Source organism: Crocodylus porosus, unplaced genomic scaffold (genome assembly GCF_001723895.1).
Source record: "Crocodylus porosus isolate Cpor-Errol unplaced genomic scaffold, CroPor_comp1, whole genome shotgun sequence".
NCBI lineage: Eukaryota > Metazoa > Chordata > Crocodylia > Crocodylidae > Crocodylus > Crocodylus porosus.
The window spans coordinates 66,406,562-66,426,426 of NW_017728950.1; the positions used below are offsets into that span (position 1 = coordinate 66,406,562).

Sequence of the window (19,865 nt, forward strand, 5' to 3'; positions counted from 1 at the left end):
TCTTCTCACCTGCACGGAGGACAGCTGCCCTCCCCCTTCCCTGGACAAGTCACTGACAGCCCCATCTGCTGCCCGCAGGGGCCCTGCAAACCCCGGCCCCACCTATCTGGGCAGTAGGACTGTAAGAAGCTTGCAGACTGTTTGAAACAGATTTGGAGGAGATTCGGCAGAGCCAAATCTCCAAAACAGATTTGGCCAAAATGAAAGAGGACAGTGATCCGAAACATCTGAAATGAATCTCTGTCCTGTAAAACAGCTGAATCCAAAACCGAATTGAACACAGCCGTTTCTCACAGCCCTACCGCTTATCACACTAATATGGCATCACTGTCTTCTAATACTCCCCAGTTAGCTGTATCCACCTGCGATCATTTGCTTTATATTTGGATTTTCAAGCTTTTATGTGGCTGTGTGTTTCTTCTTTTTTTACTCTTTTTACTCTTGGTTCATGCAATGCCCAGTAAAAGGAGTGTTCATCGGTGACCCCACTAGTGGTCCACAACCTTTTTAGACTTGAGGCATTCCTCAATAAATGAGGCACCACTCGGAGAATACCAGCTTCTAGTTTTCTCTTGTTCTTTGACTACAGAAGAGAAGAGAAATTCTTCTCTTACAAAAGACTTAGAAGGACCACAATAGGCCAGAATTTAACACTGTAGCTTCTTCCTATTTGAAATCTCTACATTTATCTTCTGAATCATGTTTGCATACCTAACAGTACTAACTGTATGACACCCCACGGCACTGTTGAAAGGACCTCAAGGCTCCCCAGAGTCCTGCAACATCATAGTTGAGAACCACCAAACTAAGCTAAGGTATACCAGCTTTCATAGATGATAATATACAAGAGAACAAATGTGCCTCACATTCATGTCTGGCTGTCTACAATTCCACATAGCACAACTAAGTTTTCATTTAAAGACTGACAGACCGGGAAAAACCCTCTGGCCAAGTCTGAAGTGTGGCTCAAACTCTGGTGCCATAGCAAAATACTGCTACCACATACATTAGGATGTCAGCATTCTTTAAGAAACAGTTAGTATCAAATGTTTTTTAAAGTTAGCATATGCAAATTACCTTACAAACAATATAAAAAGATAAAGGCAAAGGGAAATATACAGTAAAAGCTCTGTTATTCGGCATCTCTCGGGAATGGGGGATGCTGGATTAAATATGCTGGTTAATTGAATGGCTTGGGCCACCACTTCTCCTGCTGCATCTGGGGCATCCTGCCACCCCTCCCGCCACATCGCTGCCCCTCCTGCAGGCCCAGCAGGACAGGGAGGTGGGGCCCACACAGCCAGTTATGCCTCCAGGCTGTGGGGGCTCAGCAGCACAGGCTGCTTTGCCCTGGGCCACGGAGGGCACTTCCAGTTTCACTTTATCTTACACGTCGGCATGCCGGCTAATTGAGCATGCCGGCTTGTAAGATGCTGGTTAACAGAACTTTTACTGTATAATGCGAATAGAAAAGTTTGGTTAGGCTCACAAAGTAAGTTACTTTCTTAATTTTCCTGGAGCTGACTTTAAAATTCTACAGTCATCTCACTACAGTAATCTCTAGAAGTAAAACTGAGAACACGAGTCAGCGACTGACTGAAGAACAGGGAGTACTCTTACTCGCATATGATTTCAAAACATGTATTACTGAAGATGTTGGCTAGATACAGAGTAGAAAGCTGTTTAACATGTGGAAAAAGTAAAAATTCAGTTCTCTCAGTGGTAATACTGCTTTGGCTTAACTTGAAGGATTTTTTATGGAAGTATGCTGATCTATGGAGACCCTACACTGTGCTGTTCTTATATTTCATTGCTTAAGTGTACAAGAGCATTCCAATAGTGCATTAAGCAAAGTATCTAACACTTGTCATTCATAGAAAACAGATACAGAAGGGCAACACATCCTTTTAAATCACTCTAATTGTATAATTTTGTAAGATCACTTTACTCAGTATAGCCTCACTTTGAATTTAAGACTTCAAATAGATTCTGCAGCTGTGAAACTGAATAAATAGAAAATTCAATTAGTTGCTGGGTGAGACTTGCCTAGAAGTACAGTGATATTTTTATAGCAACCTGGTCAAGAAAAATTAGTCTTTTTCATCAAGTATTCCCAAACAAAATATATAATTAATTGTAAATATAATCCCTAATGTAGTTTTAATGTTATTTAAATTTAATTAAAATTATTTTTATGTAAAATTTTTGGTGCCTATCATTATAATATTAAAGTACTTTACATATTACTGTATTTACTCAAATAGAAGATGACCCTGATAATATGATGACCCCTCCAAAATAGATTATATGTATAATATTTATACATTTTCTATATCTTTCCTTGTATAGAATTTAATTAATGTAGGTTTACCTTGAATTCAACCCCTCCTATTGCTACAGCAGAGAAAGTAAGTCTGGGGCATCAGGTAGCCCCTTGGCTTTCCACTTCCCCCTCTCCTTACTGTCAGGCCCTGCTCTAAGCGAGGAGCAAATCTGAAAAGAACCTTGAAATTAAACATTCCTGTAGCAATTTGCATATAGTACCCATGCACTTAAGTTCATCCAGAATTAATGCATGTTACCTTTTTTATTTTAAACGACTGCAAATTTTAGTACAGGTACTCCATAAACATATTTCTGGGCAGCACTTTCATACCTACTTCTATGTATGTACAAACTATGCATAACATTAATTTAAAGCCAAAAGGATCATGATTCATCCGTGACTTAGACGAGGGGGTAAATACCACCGTTCAAATTTGCTGATGACACTAAGATGTGGGGGGATGCGGGAACGCTAGAAGGGAGGAATAGGCTGCAATCGGACCTAGACAGGTTATAGGGGTGGGTGGATGAGAATAGGATGGGATTCAACACCGACAAGTGCAAGGTGATGCACCTGGGGAGGAACAACTGGCAACATACCTACAGGCTGGGGAACTCCCCTCTCATCAGTACAGAGGCAGAAAAGGATCTTGGAGTCATCATTGATGCCAAGATGAACATGGGCCGGCAGTGTGGGGAGGCAGTCAGGAAAGCCAACCGTACCTTGTCATGCATCCACAGATGCATCTCAAGCAGGTCCAAGGAGGTGATACTCCCCCTCTATGCGGCACTGGTCAGGCCGCAGCTGGAGTATTGCGTCCAGTTCTAGGCGTCGCACTTCAAGGGGGGATATGAACAACATGGAGAGGGTCCAGAGGAGGGCCACTCGCATGATCAGGGGCAGCAGGGCAGGCCCTACAAGGCGAGGCTACAAGACCTGAACCTGTTCAGCCTTCACAAGAGAAGGCTGAGGAGGGATCTAGTGGCCTGTTACAAACTAGTCAGAGGGGACCACCAGGCATTGGGGAAGTCCCTGTTCCCCCAAGCACTACCAGGAGTGACTTGAAATAACGGTCACAAGCTGGCAGAGGGTAGATTTAGACTAGACATCAAGAGGCACTACTTCACTGTCAGGGCGGCTAGGATCTGGCACCAACTTCTAAGCAAAGTGGTGCTGGCTCATACCCTGGGGGTCTTTAAGAGGAGGCTAGATGTACACCTTGCTGGGGCTGTTTGACACCAGTACTCTTTCCTGCCATGGCAGGGGGTCAGACTCGATGATCTGCTCAGGTCCCTTCCGACCCTAGAAACTATGAAACTATGATTTACCATATAGTTCATTTGGTTGGACACTACCAGTCAACAGCATTTCACACCTTGGTGATCCCAAAGCTCAGCACTGTTCAATATGTGTTAGAGGTGCACTGATACACTGGTCCGATATTGGATCGGCACCAATATAAAGAACATTGATCGTATCAGAAATTGGCCTGATGTGGCCAATAATTTGGCTGATAAATGCCTATGCATGCGCACAACTGCAGCACAGCACATAGGTAGGGAGGAGCACAGCTGGCAACTTGGGAGAGCTACGTCCAAGCTGGTAAGTCCGGTTTTGGGGAAGGGGAGGGGGAATGGAAGGGGGGGGGGGCAAACCAAGACCCCCACAGTGAGGGAGGAGTGGGGCTGGGGCAAGTACTGCTCAGCCAGGGTGCAGTGGATGCAGGACAGAGCTGCAGCTCGTCCAGGGGGCATGGGGAGGTGGCTCCTGCCAGTCGAAGCCACTCATCCAGAAGGGCACCGTGGGCTGGTAAGAGCTCTGTGCAGCCTCAGCCTCTGCCCTGCCTAGATCCGGGGTCACACCCACTCCCCTCCATGCCCTCCTGGGCAAGCAGTGGGAGCAGTGGCAAGAGCTGCCGGACAAACAGGCAAGTGCCAGACCAGCGGCTCCCGGACAAGCTGTGTGCAGCAACAGAAGCCGCACCTCCAGTCCTTCCCCACACCCTCTGGATGAGTCGTGGCTCTGTACTTTGCCCTCCCCACCGCAGCTGGGCAGTGCTTTCCGCCCCCCCACCACACCAGACTTACTAGCTGCACACAGCTCTCCAAGCTGCCTGACTGGTATCGGAATTTGGGTCGGTATCTACCAATGACTCCTAAAAAAAAACAAAAAACAAAAAACCTGGCTATTGGTATTGGCTACCGGTACCTAAAAATCTCTATCAGTGCACCCCTAGTATGTGTTTATATTCTAGATAGCCCTGACAAAGGATCCCTGTGCTAATTAGTGCCCACTCATGATTGGAACTGGCTGTTATTGTCACAAGTCCTGGAATCATCCAAAAATTCACATGCACATAAGGTACAGGGTCCAGCTTCACTTCAGAGGGCAAGGCTGAGGGGGGGGGCAACAGAGGGGTTCTGGGTGAACTTTTTGGGTCGTCATTTCGTGATGCTTGCCAGGCATTTAAAGGCTTGTCAAGAAACGGGAGTCATTAGAAATGGGAAAGAAAGGTGCAGTTCAGTTGTGAGAGTGAAGAGGAAGTTAAAATGTATGCAATCTAGTGGCTCACCATGACTTGAAAGTCAGCAGAGAAGGGGATTGAGCACAATGGGCACAACCACACGTCTTATCCAGATGGGCTGCATTAACCTATTGTGTTTTATAGTCATGCTCAGTGTTGGCTGCATTTCATCAACTTCATACTTGCTTTCCATTACCAAGTACAGTAACAGACAACGTATTTAGTGAGATCTCCTTGTATGCAATAATAAGACAAAGGGCTTTTCTCTCTTGTGCCCACTAGGGGGGAAAAACATGATCTTATATTCAAGTAAATATGATATCTTTTTTCAATCTCTCTGTGAGCAAGAAGAGTAAGTCCATTAAGTAACCAGCTCAGTATCAGACAGGAAATCCAGAGTGCAAACCTAATGATGCCCTTTTTGTGCCTTAACCACAAAACTGTTCTTGCTACTACAATCTCCATGACTGTTACCTAAAACTTTAGGTATGGTTTTTCCTCCCCAACCCATTTTTTTTTCATATAAAAGGCCCCATTGCTTACCACAGACATGCAAAATATACAATCTCCGAGCTCATTATAAAAGAGGGCAATAAAATCATGAAGCACGTTTCAAACATTAACCTGAATATCCCAACATCACCATTATACAAAGTAGCATAATAAAAAGCCATTTAAAGATATAAAGAGTAATGTCATAATCTAACTGTTAATTGCATCTACTTGTGCACGCCTTCAGGAAAATAAAGAAACTCAAAGCACTGCAGTGAAACACTGGAATGGGTTACCTAGAGAGGTGATGGAATCTCTATCCTTGGAGGTTTTTAAGGCCTGGCTCGACAAAGCCCTGGCTAGAATGATCTAGTTGGGGATTGTCCTGCTCTGAGCAGGGGTTTGGACTAGATGACCGTATGAGGTCCTTTTCTACCCTAATTTTCTAAGATTCCATGGTTCTGTAGTATGGCTTATGTGACTGGTATAATTTAGAGTATGGTTCATTGCTGCTTAACTTGCAAAAACCAAGTCTTCCCTAAATTGACTGTAAATTTTACAGGATGCCTACCTCACTGAAACTAACAGGGATAGCAAATGGCTAACGCTATTGCTTGGGGGGCAGAAAAAAAAATGATGCCCCATTACTTGTTTTAATTTCCTATTTTCCTCTCCTTTGGAATTTATTAGGGAAGCAACACACATTTGTATCTGATGACCTAGATTAGAATTTTAGAATGTATACCAATGCCTTACGTATTTGTTTGTTACTAACTTTGCTTCCTTAGAACCTATACGTTGCAACCAGCAAGTAAAATATAAGCTAAGTACCTGTTGAGTACAAAGTTAGAAGAAAAGAGCATAAAGAGACTCCATTCATTTCCTTGGCAAGCATAACCGAGCATAGCTATTTCCCAGGCCAATCTACCTAGCCCAGCACCAGGTACCAGGATATTAACTTTGGAGAAATCCCTGCAACAAAACAAAAATAATAGTTAAGTTTATATCTGATATCTATTAACAGAATGTAGAGATCTGGACATACATTTTCATATATGAAATCAAAATACACTACAGTGTATAATTTATTTCCTATAATATTTTTAAGCTAAGCAGACCAGCTGTGAACAGACCTTAATTCAAAACAGTCCACTACCCAGACGTTCATGCTGAACAAACACGTGAAATATCCACAGTTTAATACAAAGTAAAAAAACCCAAACAACTATTTTTTCAACAGTTTAAAAGTTTAAACCATTTCAGTTAAAATAGACTCTATTTATTCTTAAAGATGACAAAGAAAGGGGAGGGGAAAGATATTTTTGGCCCTTTTTTGCTTCTCTAAGATGTATGCAGGTAACCTGTCAAGTTTTCAAATGTAAGGAATTTAAGTACCCAGTCAGTCCCCTAAATAAGGAAGTGGGGGGGAGGACAACTGCAGAACTAGTAGATTTTTGAAGTTAGAAACACAAAACAAGTAGAACTAGAAAATGACAGAAGACACATTTAGCTTATTACAAAGCCTGCTTTCTTTTTTAGACTAGTTTCTAACTCTATAGTAGTTGTAGTTCTTGAAAACGCATAGCTCCAGATTCCACTTGAGGGCATATATCCCACGCAAACAAGATCGGATTCTTTTGAACAACAGGGTCCAATGGGGTTATGTTTGACCTCTGCCTGGCCTCGTTTGCCATTGTAGAGTGTATGTAGGCTGCAGAAATCTTAATTTCTACTCTTTAGTGTGGCTTTTTGGGTGCTTTTATCTATACAGAAGTTGGGTGAGCCAGGTCCAAGTAATGTGATGCCTCTTCTAGATATGTGCTGGGCTCAGTGGGGGAGTGTGCTGAGTTTAATGTAAAGTGCTGGTTTTTTGTTTTTGTTTTTTTTGTAACATCTGCAAGCAGCCCTGGTGCCTTAAGTTAGCTTCTGCTCAGCTACTTGGACAGCTGATTGCACAACTGTAAACATTAGGCCTGTGCAAAGTGGCAAGCATTTGCTTTGGATTCAGATTTGGCCGATTCAAAGGGACAGTGATTTGATTAGGAGATTCAAATCACCGTTCTGATTCGATTCAGCTGAATCAGATCCAAAGATTCAGCGCCACTTCGGAGATTTGGCCATAGACTAAACAGGCAGCAGTCCTTACCACGCTGGACACAGCTGCCTCCAGCTGGTAAGTCTACTGTGGTGGATGGAGTGGGGAGGCAAGCAGGGGTATGGGGGAGAGAGAGATTGGGGCTGGGACAAGCTGCCCAGCTGGGGTGGGGGGGTGCAGGATGCAGGCATGGCAGTGCTGCCACTTGCCCCCTTCCAGAGTAAGCCGTGCCTGCATTGCCCTGACCCCCTTGGCTGGGCAAGCAGCAGCAGGACATAGCAACCACTCCCAGCTCTGCCGTGCCTGCATCCTGCAGCTCCCCCCACCCCACGAGTCCCATGCCCCTTCGCTCCAGCGGGGCAGCCTGTCTCAGCCCCAATCCCTCCCTCCCCCACACCCCTTACCTCCCCCCTCTGCCCACCACAACAGACTTACCAGCTGGAGGCAGCTATGTCCAGTGTGGTGTGGACTGCTGCCTGTTCAGTTTATGGCCAAATCTCCAAAGCAGTGTTGAATCTTTTCCAAATCAATTCAGAGGCTGCAAATTCGATTTAAACTTTTAAATTGGTCTTCCAATTCGTTTTGAAGTCAAAGATTCAGCCACTGAATCAGGCCGAATCTCCTTCAAATCAAATTGGCTACCGAAGCTTTGCACAGCCCTAGTGAACATCCAACTTGAAAATTCTCAGCAGAAAACAACAAAAGGTGAACTCTATGTGCCACTCTGCATACAGGAGGACATTGCTGGAGAGGCCAGAAAGATCACTTGTCTTGGGCACATGTGCGAATAGATACATTCCTTTGCTAGAGTATAATCAGACTTAACACAATCCAAAATTCATTTAAGACTCCAGTACCATTTACCCTTTAACTGTCTCAGCAAACACTACAATCAGTACATTAAAGACTGGCTCACTCAGTCTTCAGCATCCAACATATGAGGATTCTGTTGACTTGAGAAGGGACAGGGTTTCAGGAACATATTAACTAACATGGAAGTCAGACAACTACCAGGATTTACCCAGAGTTTCTGTTTCTGTGGTGTTATAAAGCGAGCTGCTATTACATACTATATCATTTTCTCAAGGGTACCAATTCCTGCCAAAGGGTTGAAGATCTGATGCCCACTTGTCAGTTGATGTAATTCTCTGTTCCCCAAACAGAGGAAATCCACAAACACAGGATTTTGACAGGCTTTTATGGATAGAAAAGCCTTTCAAATGAACCCAATAGCCAAGTTCCTGAGTTCCCAAACATGAATAGAGGCAGCTCTAGCAATAATCATCTTCTGCAGCAGTAATGAAAGGGTATGCCTTTTCAGACTTGTGTTATATCAGTCTACCAGTCTGAAATGCTATGCCCACTTGATAGATAAACATATTTCAATCACCTCTGTAAGGACCGCAGAGGACTCTGGCATGCTAACAAACACAACACAACATGTCCTAGTAGCTTACGGCAAGCATTTGCATGGTTGAGTTTGGATCAAAGCTAGACAGATGACCTAGTAGGGTTTACCTAAAGCTCCAAATTGTGGATGATCAGAAGTTTGGTAGAAGGTGCCAAATTTGATGGAAACAGCCTTTCCTCCCAGGAGCTCCACGGATCAATTCTGCATGTAAAAATGTGGCTGTCTCTGCCTGTGCTGCTGTAGCTATTTGGGAAGTTGCCTTTTAAAGAACAGAATGTAGAACCCCAGAAAATTTAGTATGGCAAGCAAAACATTACTGAAGTGTTCACTGCTCTTAAAGGAAAAACACTGTTTATGATCCGGATCTTAGAGGAGTCTCAGTATTTTTTAAAAAGACAGACCTACGTCATAGACCAGGGGTTCCCAAACTTTTTATGCCACAGCCCAGCAAAGTGCGGCCTAGCAGTCACAGCTGACTGCAGTCAGAATTTCCAGCTGGAGGACAGGTAAGGATACCCCCACCTCCCAGGCCCAGCTCTGGGGGACTGCAGTTTGTCAGTTTGTGACCACTTCCGGTCCGGTGGCCGACTCGCTGTGACCCAGGTCCAGGCTGCAGGGCAGGGATTGAGAACCCCTGCCATAGATCATATAGATGTCTGATCAAATTAATCTGGAGTTCTTTGAGATACAATAAGAAATCAAACTAGCTCTCTGTTATAAGGCTGAGGTATTGAGAGAAGCTTGGCAATGACTTCCCAGAGTTGCTCAAAATAAAAGACAAACCCAATACCAGGCCAAGCATTTTTCAGCTGTCAGACTCAGGCAACGGTTTTGACTGAGGCTTTCTATATCAAGAGTAGGAAACCTTTTCTAGTTATGGGCCAGAATGAGCTAATCCAGGTCAGAGATGGGAGGGCACTAAAACCCAATTGCTACTGTCACGGGTCCTCTCCACAGTGGAACGGTAAGAGCTTCTACAGTTGAAGTCCCCCAGCTACCAAATACCAAAGCTCCACATCTGCAGGCTGAATACAAGTTTCCATTCTATTCTATATGGTCCCTGACATGGGCAAAATGCTCAGTACTAAGCTGGATTGTGCTTGGCAAAACTCCTCATTTTGGGCTGGCACTTACTGCTACTTCCAAACTTTGGTGCTGAATCTTTAAATAGAGGTCTCACTTCAAAGACTGTTTTGGAGAGGTTCTCCATCTCTATTTCTTGAAACAGGATTGGTCCTGTGCTCTTTGTTCCTCTTACCCAATATCTGACCGAGTGTGGACAGTAAGATGAGTTTGCACTCAGTGGTACAAAATCTCACTGTAGTATCAGTTTACATCTGTACTTCGCACTGTGCTATTATGGAAAACAGAGTGCACAGGGGACAGGTGTTGCTCCAGTGAACAGCCGCTATTCAGAACAATATAATTTTTCATGTGCATTTAAGAGTGAAATCAGAGTGGAACCACTTAAAGAAAATATTTAATCCACATATTTATATAAATTTAATACCTTCTTCTATTAAAATCTGGGAAATGTCTCAATCTAAATCACAGAGTCTTCCAATAAAAACAGGAGGTAATGCCTTATTTTTCTTGGATAAACCGAACAAGCAAAAATTTAAGATGATTTCTCGGTAGAAGGAAAACTGTATGAAAACTCATTTTGCCTTTCATATGTCTCTAGCCACAAAATCTCTGCATATATATAAGACTTTAAAAAAAACCAACATGTGACTAGTATGAGGGATGGAGGTCTTACTGCAGATCAGTCGATGCATGGCAAACTGTTGGCCAGACACCCACTCCTGCTCCATAGGAAATTATTGGGGGAGGGAGAAGGGTGGGAAAGAGATAGAAATTATTAAACATGTTTCTGGCTTGCCTAATAATCTAGTAATAATACAATCAACTGCTATACTAGGGAATGGATTAAAAATCCCAAAGTCCAAACTACTGCTTCTTCCTTGAGTCAAGATACTCAATCCAAGAAACTGCTATAGTAGAGGTAGTGAAGAAACATCTTACATGACCCAGCTCTGCTTCATGACTGGAATACTACTATCCACTTTTAACAGTTAAACATTTCTTCAGGTCCTCTGATTATAAGTAATTGGATATTGATGATGGTCAGAAAATAAACACTTATAAAGACAGTGAGAAAGAGATAACTGCATTGAGAACAAGTAAATTAGCTAATGACTATCAACAAACACACTGGATAAAGCAAAGTGCCTAATAAAGTTTGTCCAAGTTCTTAACCTACACTGTATTTCAAGTTCTAATAACACTTCCTCAGAGCCTCAACTTCACAGAGATATAAAATTTGTTATATTATTCCTTCTGTTACTACAGGCAGCTTTAAGACAGATCATGATCAACAGTAAAGAGTTCAGAGGGCTTGCTCAGTGGGGCTGACTTCAGGGCCCTGTGGTTTGGAATACGTGACAAAAATGCAGATACGACAGATTTTATGCATGTTACTATCAAGCCGTTTTGCCTATTTTATAGAAAGATTCTGTGGTGAGACTCAGAGAAACACATGAACGACAACACCACAGGAGTCTGGTGAAAAACTGACTTTATACCACCTTTTCATCTCTTGGATTCTGGACTATTTGGGAACCTGAAGTGAATGCATCCAGCACTACAGGATTAGAGGATTTAATCATGTTAGCCTTCTTATAAAGTAATTAGGCAAGGGATCATAATAACAATGAAAACTAGCATATTATACACAGTAGAAAACAAACAACTATAACTCAGGGCATGGAGGTACTCTGGACAGAGAACTAAGCAGCCAACGTGGTTTGGATTTTCTTCAGAGAGAAAAAATATGACACTGCATGATGTCAAATCGCCTTTCACACTGGCTATACAACTGTGTGATATTTTGAAACCTTGTGCTTTTTAAAGAATTTTTTTAAGAATAAAAGTCATATACTTTTACTCACAATACGAGCACAAATAGAACCCATGCAGAGAGCCTAGTTGGCATAAGCTGCATGTACAACAAAGGCTATTCACATTTTGGAAGCTTTCATTAACTGTCTTACATTTCTTGTTACTTATTCCCTTTATCCCCTCCAACACAACACACAGAGGCCAATCAGTATGCATTACAAATCCTGACGCAACCCCTTAAGCGCAGGCTATTTGTAGGTGAAAGTATATATTTCTACAATAGAACTTCATCCTTACATATACTTAAAGCAGTCCTTCACTAGAACATCTGGCTATTCCTGAAGGCTTCATCTCAAAGTTCCCCATTTCCTGACTTCCTACAATCAATCCTGGCTGGAGAAAAAACATCTCTTGTTCCATATGAGTCTATGAAACCTATATACAACTACCAGAAATCTTTCAGGACTTCATGCTGGTCGGGAAAATGATCATTCCCTTAAGTCTTGAAACCTCTGCTCCCTACCAACACCCTAAAAGATGACCCAGGTTGGCAGTGCCCTTCCATGCCGGCCAAGTTCCCTTTTCTACCAGCTTAGAAGAGGTCATTGAAAAGAAACTCCAAAGTACACAAATGAGAAAAAAAGAAAGTGAATACTGAACTATCATATCTATTATTCTGAAGTAATAAAACACTCTGAAGATATAAGACCTCTTGTCTCCAGCAAATAAACCAACTTGGATACAAAGGACTGACATAATGCACAACAGACTGAGACAGAAATAAGTATTTCAGGAGCTCTAAAGAAGCTTTAAATATTAAGTTGAACCTTAGAATTAACAAGACAAGCATTTAAAAATAATAAAACACAAAACAAATAAAAAACACTCATTTATAATTTAAAAACATTAAGCACTTGAAATTTTTTACATAAAGTCAGTCAGAGTACACCCAAGTCATGACTTGGTGATCTAACTAAATCCATGGTTAAGATTATTTGAGACAATCAGTCAAAGGGACAGAAACCACAGATTCACACTCAGCATTTCAGAATACCCCCAGTAGTCCTACAGCTACAGGAACAGGAGTGTCAAATGTACTAGACGGTAGCAAGTCAACAAAAGTTCCTTTAAAAAGATTGAGAATATTGCTTCTTACAGGCAAGTCTAAAGCTCTGGCTTGAGCCTACTGACCACAGGTCCAGGGCTTTGATGTACACAACTTTAGATATGCAATATTAACATCATGAAGCTTTCACACAGTACTGCTACCTTCAGAAAAGCCAGAGTCAAGGATGCTTGGAAAAGGAAACTATCAACTGAATGGAATGCTCCTAAGGACATTAGATAAGTCTAAAAAAAAAATCTTACTCACTGCATCTAGCTGAAAAGTTATCTTGAATGACATTTTTCCAGAAACACTTCAATGCAGGCTACTATCTGAAAAGTCTGTATGCCTCTAAACAAGATAACAACAATAATAAGAAACACACGTTTAGTAAATGTATTTGTTAAGTATTTGTCAAAACAGTTGGATAAGACGTTGTCAGGTGGAAAAGTAATTTATATTTTAAAAGTATACACAAAGTTATATATTTAAAAAGAAATAAGTCATTGAGAACAATTTGCAACGTGGAAAAATAGCAACAAAGGAAAGCATTCCTGCTTTTCTCTGCTCTCTCTTTAAAAAAAGAACGAACTTACTTAAACAACTTTGCTGTAAACCACATGATCAAATTCTGTCAAACACTGGAGGAACAAAGGGCCTGCCACTGAAAACACTACGTCACATTACTCGTACTCAAGTTGTGGGTCCTTTAGCCAAGCACTTCAAATACAACAGCGTAAGAGGAGGAGAGGTAGAGCTTTACAGTTCAAGTATTGAGTACTTTGTAATGAATTATGTAAATAACCGTAAAAATGGTTGTAAGGAGCACTACTACTTCTGTACTACGTACAACTGAAGCAGTGCTCTTCAATAGTGCCCGTATGCAGGAAATCCTAATATAAACTAGCTACCAAACATGTCTACATCTTTATAGAAAAGCAAATACCTAAAAAGAAAAAAAACAGATCTCCTAACTAAACACAGATGGAAACCGCAAGAGAAGCCCAATTTGTTCTTATACTACATAAGTGAAATGACACTTATTTCCCTCACTATCACAAGTACTTGATATTATAAAAACACTGCTTATGGCTTCATGTAAAGCAGAATTTAAATTTTGCAAAGTTTCAACCTCTTAGTTGCTAATGAATACACTATCAGTTGAAGTACTTACTAAGCACATAATAAACATGTTTAAAAAATTTTGGTTTCACTTTTTGCAAATGTAAATACTTAGATTTAGAGATAAATGAAAATAAATGGATTTCTAAATAAAAGCTCTCATTTGAGGGCAAAATAAATAAATAAAATGATGAAACATGCTTTTTCCTAGTACTTGCAGCACACGTTTAAAAAACTAGCGTATTTGCAACTGTTTTCATTCAACTTGTCTGCTGCTAACCAGATTTGCCTTTGCAAGTTCAAGATCACAAAACTGTGTGGTCTGGGTACTGACACATCACCATGCCCATCTACAAATCAGAACTAAAACTTTTTCATGAAGTCAAAACACAAAACTGATCATAACCTTTAAAACAAAGACTGGTACTGAACAAATCTGTTACAAGATAACACCACTGACCATTTTATGTTTGAACTACATGAACATACCTAAAAATGTAAAACCAGGTAATAAACCATTAAAACCTACAGAGACAAATTTTCATTTTCATCATAGTTTACGTGGGGAATTTTACAAACAGAAATATAGTTTTAACTTATATTTTTACTAAACTTACCATAGTTTTTTCTACAATTGAAGACATTCTTGAATGTCTTGCATCTAACAAGGGAAAGGTATTAAAGTTATATTTTTTAGTGTACTAGAAATCTTCCCATAAAAACTCTTAGGTAAGATATGGCGCTACAACAGCATCACCTAAGATAAGTTTAAAAAAGTAAAAACTAAAAAAAATCTGGTAAACTCCCTGACATGAACATTTGACCATAAACAACAAAACAAAACAAACAAAACAAACAAAAAAACCCCCCAAAAGACACGACCACGCAGTTCGCCACGGTTGACAGTCTGCACAAAACACCTGAACAAAACACCAGACAGTATCTGTAGATCTGCCTCCAGACACTGGTTCTATGCAGAAGGCCTGTGGTAGCTTCTTGCTATACTGAGACTCTAAGTCCCGATTTGCATGAATACCATGTTAACAAGTAATATTAAAGTAATATCAGATCAAACTAGCACCTCAGAGTTAATCCTGCCCTCAGATACACTCAATAGAAAGAGTTTTAAAAGATGCAATTTAACCAATGTCTGCAACCAAGACTGGACCTGAATGTCTGCAAGACAGAATTCTAAATATAATAAAATGATAGTGGGGATGATAGGAGTCTCCTCCTTCCTCTTCCCCTCCAATCAAGGATCACCTTCTTGCTTAGTAACATCTTCTTTTCAGGTACAGTCAGTCAGACATGGATCTTGCCACAGCATCCCTGGCAGCTATAAACCTGAAACTTTTGATTTCTTCTACTTAGCTACCGCTAAATCAATGGGATTAGCTATAGTCCTTTGAAAAAGTTGTGTCACATGATAAAAATATTGGATGCTCAATATCATCCCAAGACCATGTATTTATTTCATTACATCAAGCTTCCTTTTTCTACACTTCCTACTCCACTAGTCTCTACAACAGCATAAATGTTCTGCTTATACAGGTAACTCAAAACTACTTGCAACTTTACTTTATACCTTGCATTTCAAACATTTTTTTAACCCTATAAACCCCCTTAAAGTGTATAAATGTAAGCCCTTCATAAAAATAAATCTCAAGATTCAAAACACTATTTACCATTTCTCTTTTGGAAAGTTCTTTATAATTTCACTAATGATTGGCTGGTAACAGGAATCTCTCTCAGGTTTCCCCTCTTCACTCCAGTCTCTTACAAACTGTTTCAAAGTAGATTTTAATTTATCCATGTCAAATGTTGAAGCTGGCATAATCTTCCCATTTCCCTGCTTAAAGTGTAAAGAAAAGTTAGCAATAAAACCCCCAAAAAACCCAAACATAGTTCTGAATTTTAACACAGACATGCTATAAGGGCTATATGGGTGGTTTAGTTGATAAAGCACTCGCCTTCTCACCTCTGGGACCAGGGCTCAAGTCCAGGTTAGAGTCCTAAATGAAATGAGTTTGGTGGTCTCAGCTCAGCCCTCAATAGACCAGGGTCCACATCAGAAAACCAACAAATTATATGGCTTAATTGAGCACAATTGTAGTCCTTACTCAGGAAAGGACCAGGGCTTAGCTAGGATGGAGACTGAACAACCTCTGAGAGGGATCTCCCTCCAGGTCATTGATGAGGCAGCATGGAGAAGCTCACACTGGAGCTGCCCAGAACTGTACCTAGCCTGTGGATACAAAAAAAGAGGACTTCAGTTTCCATCATTGCCAGTCCCTTAATCTTCATAAGTGCAAAACTTCATTTTTTTAAATTAAAAAATATGCCACACTGAAAAATGTTTATCAAATAGTGGGGAAATTACATTAAATTTTACAGAACAACAATGCCCAAAATAGTTAACATCTAAAATTCTGAGATTTAGAATTTTATAAATGAAAATGGTACAGAAAGCATTGTTTATGTTCAATGCAGCCAATTAAAAATCTACTTAAAAAAACAAAAACTTATAATGGAATCAGAACTCCATCAAAGTTCTATTACACTGGTGTGCTATAAAAACAATTACTGACACTTCCCATAGCAAACTCGCAGACAGTTCTCGAGCGATTATCTAAACTGCTAGACAAAATAATAAAAGATTTCTTTATTTGAAAAAAAAAAAAAAAGTGCTAGTATTGATTAATCCTGCAACACATGCAAATGTTGTGGGAGGGATGTAAGCAAATAGGAAAATAAAAATTTTAAAAATGGGTTGAGGGAAAAGAAAAATTAAAACCACCAGGTGAAAATAGTAAAGGTTAAAAAGAAAAACCCAAACAAACATTTTTCCTCTTGAAATATGAAATACAAAAATAAAATCTTAACATACATCTTCTTTATACTCTCTATTTTCAAACATATGTGGGCAGTCATTCACAATAGTCTGTAGTATCTCCTGATTATGATCAATGCATGTCCGAATCTTGTCCAAGTGAAGAAGAAATTGAGGAAGTAGATTCTGCTGGTTGGCTGGGAGGGATCTAAACTGTCTCTCTGTTCTGTTCACTCGCTCATGCATATTAGTTCTAGAAAATAAGAAAGTTAAAGTTGTCAGCATGAACTAAAAATTCAGAAAACACACATGTAAAGATACCTTCACTACGACAATCAAATGCTGTACCTTAATTTGTCTTTTTTTTTTTAAATCTCATACTCCATTCAAGGTCAGAAACAATTCCACAACATTTTTACAGACTACCTGGTTATTTTAGACTGCTACATGCATAGCTAAAATCCCCAGGTTTATGCACAACCAGTCAAGCTGCTGGTCTACAGAGAGAACTATGTTTTTAAATCTCTTTTCTTGATTTTATGCACAGTTGTGCATGGAAAAAATAAGGAGCACATTATTATGAACTAAGATATACAAGACAACTTTTTAATAAAATGGTTACTATCACCAGAAGACCACTTGCATTAATGCCACCATAATCCCACAAAACTTTTGCACATGCTTAACTTTTCACAGGATGAAAAATCCAAAGACACAAACACTACTCAAAATGCATGAGGGTAGATCTTTATAGTGTGGGTCTTGGCCGTTAAATTCGAATTAACCTTGTGCAAATAAATACTTACACCATAAAATGTGTAAGATAACATGTTTTTGTTCTTATATTTTCAAAGCAAGACACTTTAAGAATGTTTTACAGAGCCTTCTAGTCTGCAGCACTTCATTTTACTGATTTGCAGAATAATTTCACTCAAGAGCATGGCTGTTAAGATCCTATTTCCTAATTTTGTATTTGTGCAGCCAGACAGTTCCAGAGAGACCCTTTGATGCCAGCCAACACCTCCCTACAGTTTAGACATAGGTACCATCTTATTGAAACTAGTTTTTCAACTGGTGATATTTCAACTGAATGAGATGAAAGGAGTGCCAAAGATGCTGAGACCACTCTGCATCACATCGTCTGGTTTCCCATATAAGTCACAGGCACCCACATCAAGGCCCAATATTTTATTCCAGCCTTCAAAAAGTTAAAACTATCAGCAAGCAACAGAGAAGAGACCAAAACCTCCATTCCAGCCTAAAGGTCCCAAATATGTTTGCCTTCCATTATCAAGACAAAGCCACTGCAGCATAGCAAGTCTGGGCAATTACTTCAGTGGATCTGTTTAAAACACACAAAACCCCCCAAAACATACAAAGACCCCACTTGCTCTGCAGGGTGACAACATCTTAAATTAGCTTTATGAGCCTGGAGCAACTGAAAGTCTGGCATTTGCAACAAAAAGGGCAGAGACGTAGAAACAGAAATGAATTTGCTGCACCTCCAAAGCCTGTTCTTTAGGGCTGAAATAAATTTCTCCATTCTACACAAAGAAAGAACTTAGTTTCAGGAGTGGGTTTTTTCCCTTGTGCATTCCTCTGTAAAGGCCGTAAAGCGGTTCCCAAACTGTGGGCAGAGGGAGCTGTGGGTCAGGAGTGAGGGAATGGGGTCATATATGAGGTCGCTCTAAGGAAAATGTTTGGGAAACACTGCCTTAGCTCCTGGATTTACTCCAATCCAAGACAAAACCCCCCATCTTCAACACAAAAATAAAAGCCTCGGGTTGGATCTGGGCAGCTCTGGCACCAACCCAGAGGCAACAGCAACAGGAGTGGCTCCAGGTCAGCTACTAGAGCCCCCAATGCTGCCCGCGCTGGACCCAGCATGTGGGCCAGCAGCAGGGAGGGCTGAAAGCAGCAGAGCCCCGAGGAGGATCAGTGGCGCATGCGCTGTCGGAACCCCGGGGGGCTGTCAGAGGGGAAGGTGCGACGCGGCGTGGGCCCAGCGAGTACCCGTAGTAGCGGAAAGCGTTGATGATCCTCCGGAAGTGCTCCCGTTCCAGCCGCTCCTCCTCCGCCTCCAGCTTGGCCCCCGGCGCGCGCGGCTCCTGCTGCCGCCGCTGCTCCCCGCAGAACGGAGCCTCCCCATTGCTGCCGCCGCTGGGCGGCGCCGCCCCCTCCTCCTCGGCCCCGGGGCCCTGCCGGGGAGCCCTGCGCATGGCCTTGGCGGGAGGGTCCTTCTCGCCCCGCGGCTGCAGCGGGGGCTGCGCCTTCCGGGACACGGCGCACGCGGCCGACATCCCCCAACCGCCGCCGCAACGCTCTCCCCCCTGCGCTTCCGGCTCCGGCCAGGCGGGCGTGCGCGAGCCCCGCCCCCCTCGCTCACGCGGCGCGCCTGTCATGTGATTCGAAGCGGCTGCGGCTGACGTCAGTGCGCCACGCTCGGCGCAGGCGCACCGGCAGCCGGGGGCGGGTTCTTCCAGCTAGGCGAGTAGGCAGTGCGTGACGGAGCGTCCCCGCTTGGGGAGAGCGCTTCGGGAATGGAGCGGCGCCTGCTGGAGGCGGGTGGTGTAGGCACTGAGGAGAGCGGCAGCCTGGGTCTGACCCAGGAGAGGGGTTGGGCAGGAACCGCTCTATAGCCAGGCTGCCAGGGCAGTGATGCTCAGCCAGGGGTGCCTGGGGATGCTGTGCCCTGCCAGCCTGACTCGGTGGGCAAGCAGGGGCTCTTAATTTGAACCAGCTTCACCTTCCAAAAAGAAGAAAATAAAAAATAAAGCAATAGGCTATTCAGAGTGCAGGGGTCCCTTGGTACTAGGGGTCCAGGATGACAAATACAAACAGGGATCCTGGTTTTCTTTGATTAAAAAAAAAAATCCCAATTTTCAGATTTAAAAAAGTAACTCCAAATCCACATTTTTCTAGCCTTATCCAGCTCACTCTACAAATACTTTAAAACAAACTAGGGCCATGGGGCTCAAATCCTCCTCCCATAGCTTATCTCTAAAGAAGACAGAGCTTCTATAGTTCAAGTCATGGAAATTTATATTACGGATCTAAAT

At 41.9% G+C, this 19,865-nt stretch overlaps 1 protein-coding gene across 5 annotated transcripts in view; it reads right to left on the reverse strand.

Annotated features, from left to right (window-relative positions):
• Positions 1-19,219, reverse strand: part of CARNMT1 (carnosine N-methyltransferase 1) — a 40,692-nt gene extending 21,473 nt beyond the window's left edge. Inside the window, exons 1-4 of one of the 5 annotated variants that reach the window (XM_019555086.1) lie at positions 18,820-19,205; positions 16,864-17,059; positions 15,662-15,825; positions 6,174-6,314 (exon numbers count right to left, since the gene is read on the reverse strand). In XM_019555086.1, the coding sequence (XP_019410631.1) occupies positions 6,174-6,314; positions 15,662-15,825; positions 16,864-17,059; positions 18,820-19,106 (788 nt within the window). In that variant the 5' untranslated portion in view covers positions 19,107-19,205. Of the gene's footprint in view, positions 1-6,173; positions 6,315-15,661; positions 15,829-16,863; positions 17,060-18,819 lie in introns of all 5 variants that reach the window. The other 4 variants (XM_019555085.1, XM_019555088.1, XM_019555089.1 and 1 more) reach the window with 4 other exon arrangements.
• Positions 19,220-19,865: the final 646 nt, after the last annotated feature.